The 790-nt window shown below is 56.7% G+C and overlaps 1 protein-coding gene across 1 annotated transcript in view; it reads left to right on the top strand.

The window, feature by feature from the left end:
* Positions 1-481, top strand: part of LOC119591640 (E3 ubiquitin-protein ligase DTX1-like) — a gene marked incomplete in the record, with an annotated part of 741 nt that extends 260 nt beyond the window's left edge. Inside the window, 1 exon segment of the mRNA XM_037940395.1 lies at positions 1-481. Within this exon segment, the coding sequence (XP_037796323.1) occupies positions 63-413 (351 nt within the window).
* Positions 482-790: the final 309 nt, after the last annotated feature.

Raw genomic sequence — 790 nt, forward strand, 5'->3', positions numbered from 1 at the left:
ATTCCCTGCGGGAGGAGACGCGCGCGAGGCTGTCGCAGCTGCAGGATGACCGCCGCAGCAGGATGTCCGAGGCGCAGCCTGGTCCCCCGCCTCCCGGCCCGGGCAGGGCGCCCAGGACCCTCGCCTCCCGCCCCGCCTCGGCCAGCCACAGGCCCTGCCGCTGCCGAACGCCCTCGGCCGGCCCCAAGGACCCGTACAGGTGCCCCTACTGTACGCCCATCCAGAACTCGAGCTTCGGCCACGCGAAGGACGCCCTGAGGAAGTCGGAGAAGAGGGAGGGGCCCCGAGTGGCGGCCTGCGGCTCCAACCTCACCCGGAGCGCCATCCTGACCGGCGTCAAGGCCGAGCAGAAGAGGGTCATCTACAAGCCCAGCGCCTCCACCGTCGTCATCGAAAAGCACCTCAAGAACTGATGTTAGACACGCCGTTCGAGATATGGAAATCAACCAAAAACAAATGAATAAAGTAGTAGATACGTAAATCCCAAGTGCATTTAAGATTAGCTCATTTATTATACAACATGGCATGTCGCAAATCGCTCATTTTATCCGGAATGCCAGGGAGATATTTTGCGCAGAATATCCTTGCAAGAACGTTCCGTTTTCAGCCCCGCGCTTTTCCCATCCAATTGATTAGGGCGATATTTAAATTAGCGACGCAAAAAAGGGGAGAAAAAATTGTACCGCGGCGCATAAATCTTTTGTTCCAATCAAGATTTTCAGCTGTTATTACCGCCGCCGATTGCACCAAAACTGTACGTGTTAGCAGTAACGCGAAATGACGTGCGTGG

This window comes from Penaeus monodon, chromosome 29 (assembly GCF_015228065.2).
Source record: "Penaeus monodon isolate SGIC_2016 chromosome 29, NSTDA_Pmon_1, whole genome shotgun sequence".
Lineage (NCBI taxonomy): Eukaryota > Metazoa > Arthropoda > Malacostraca > Decapoda > Penaeidae > Penaeus > Penaeus monodon.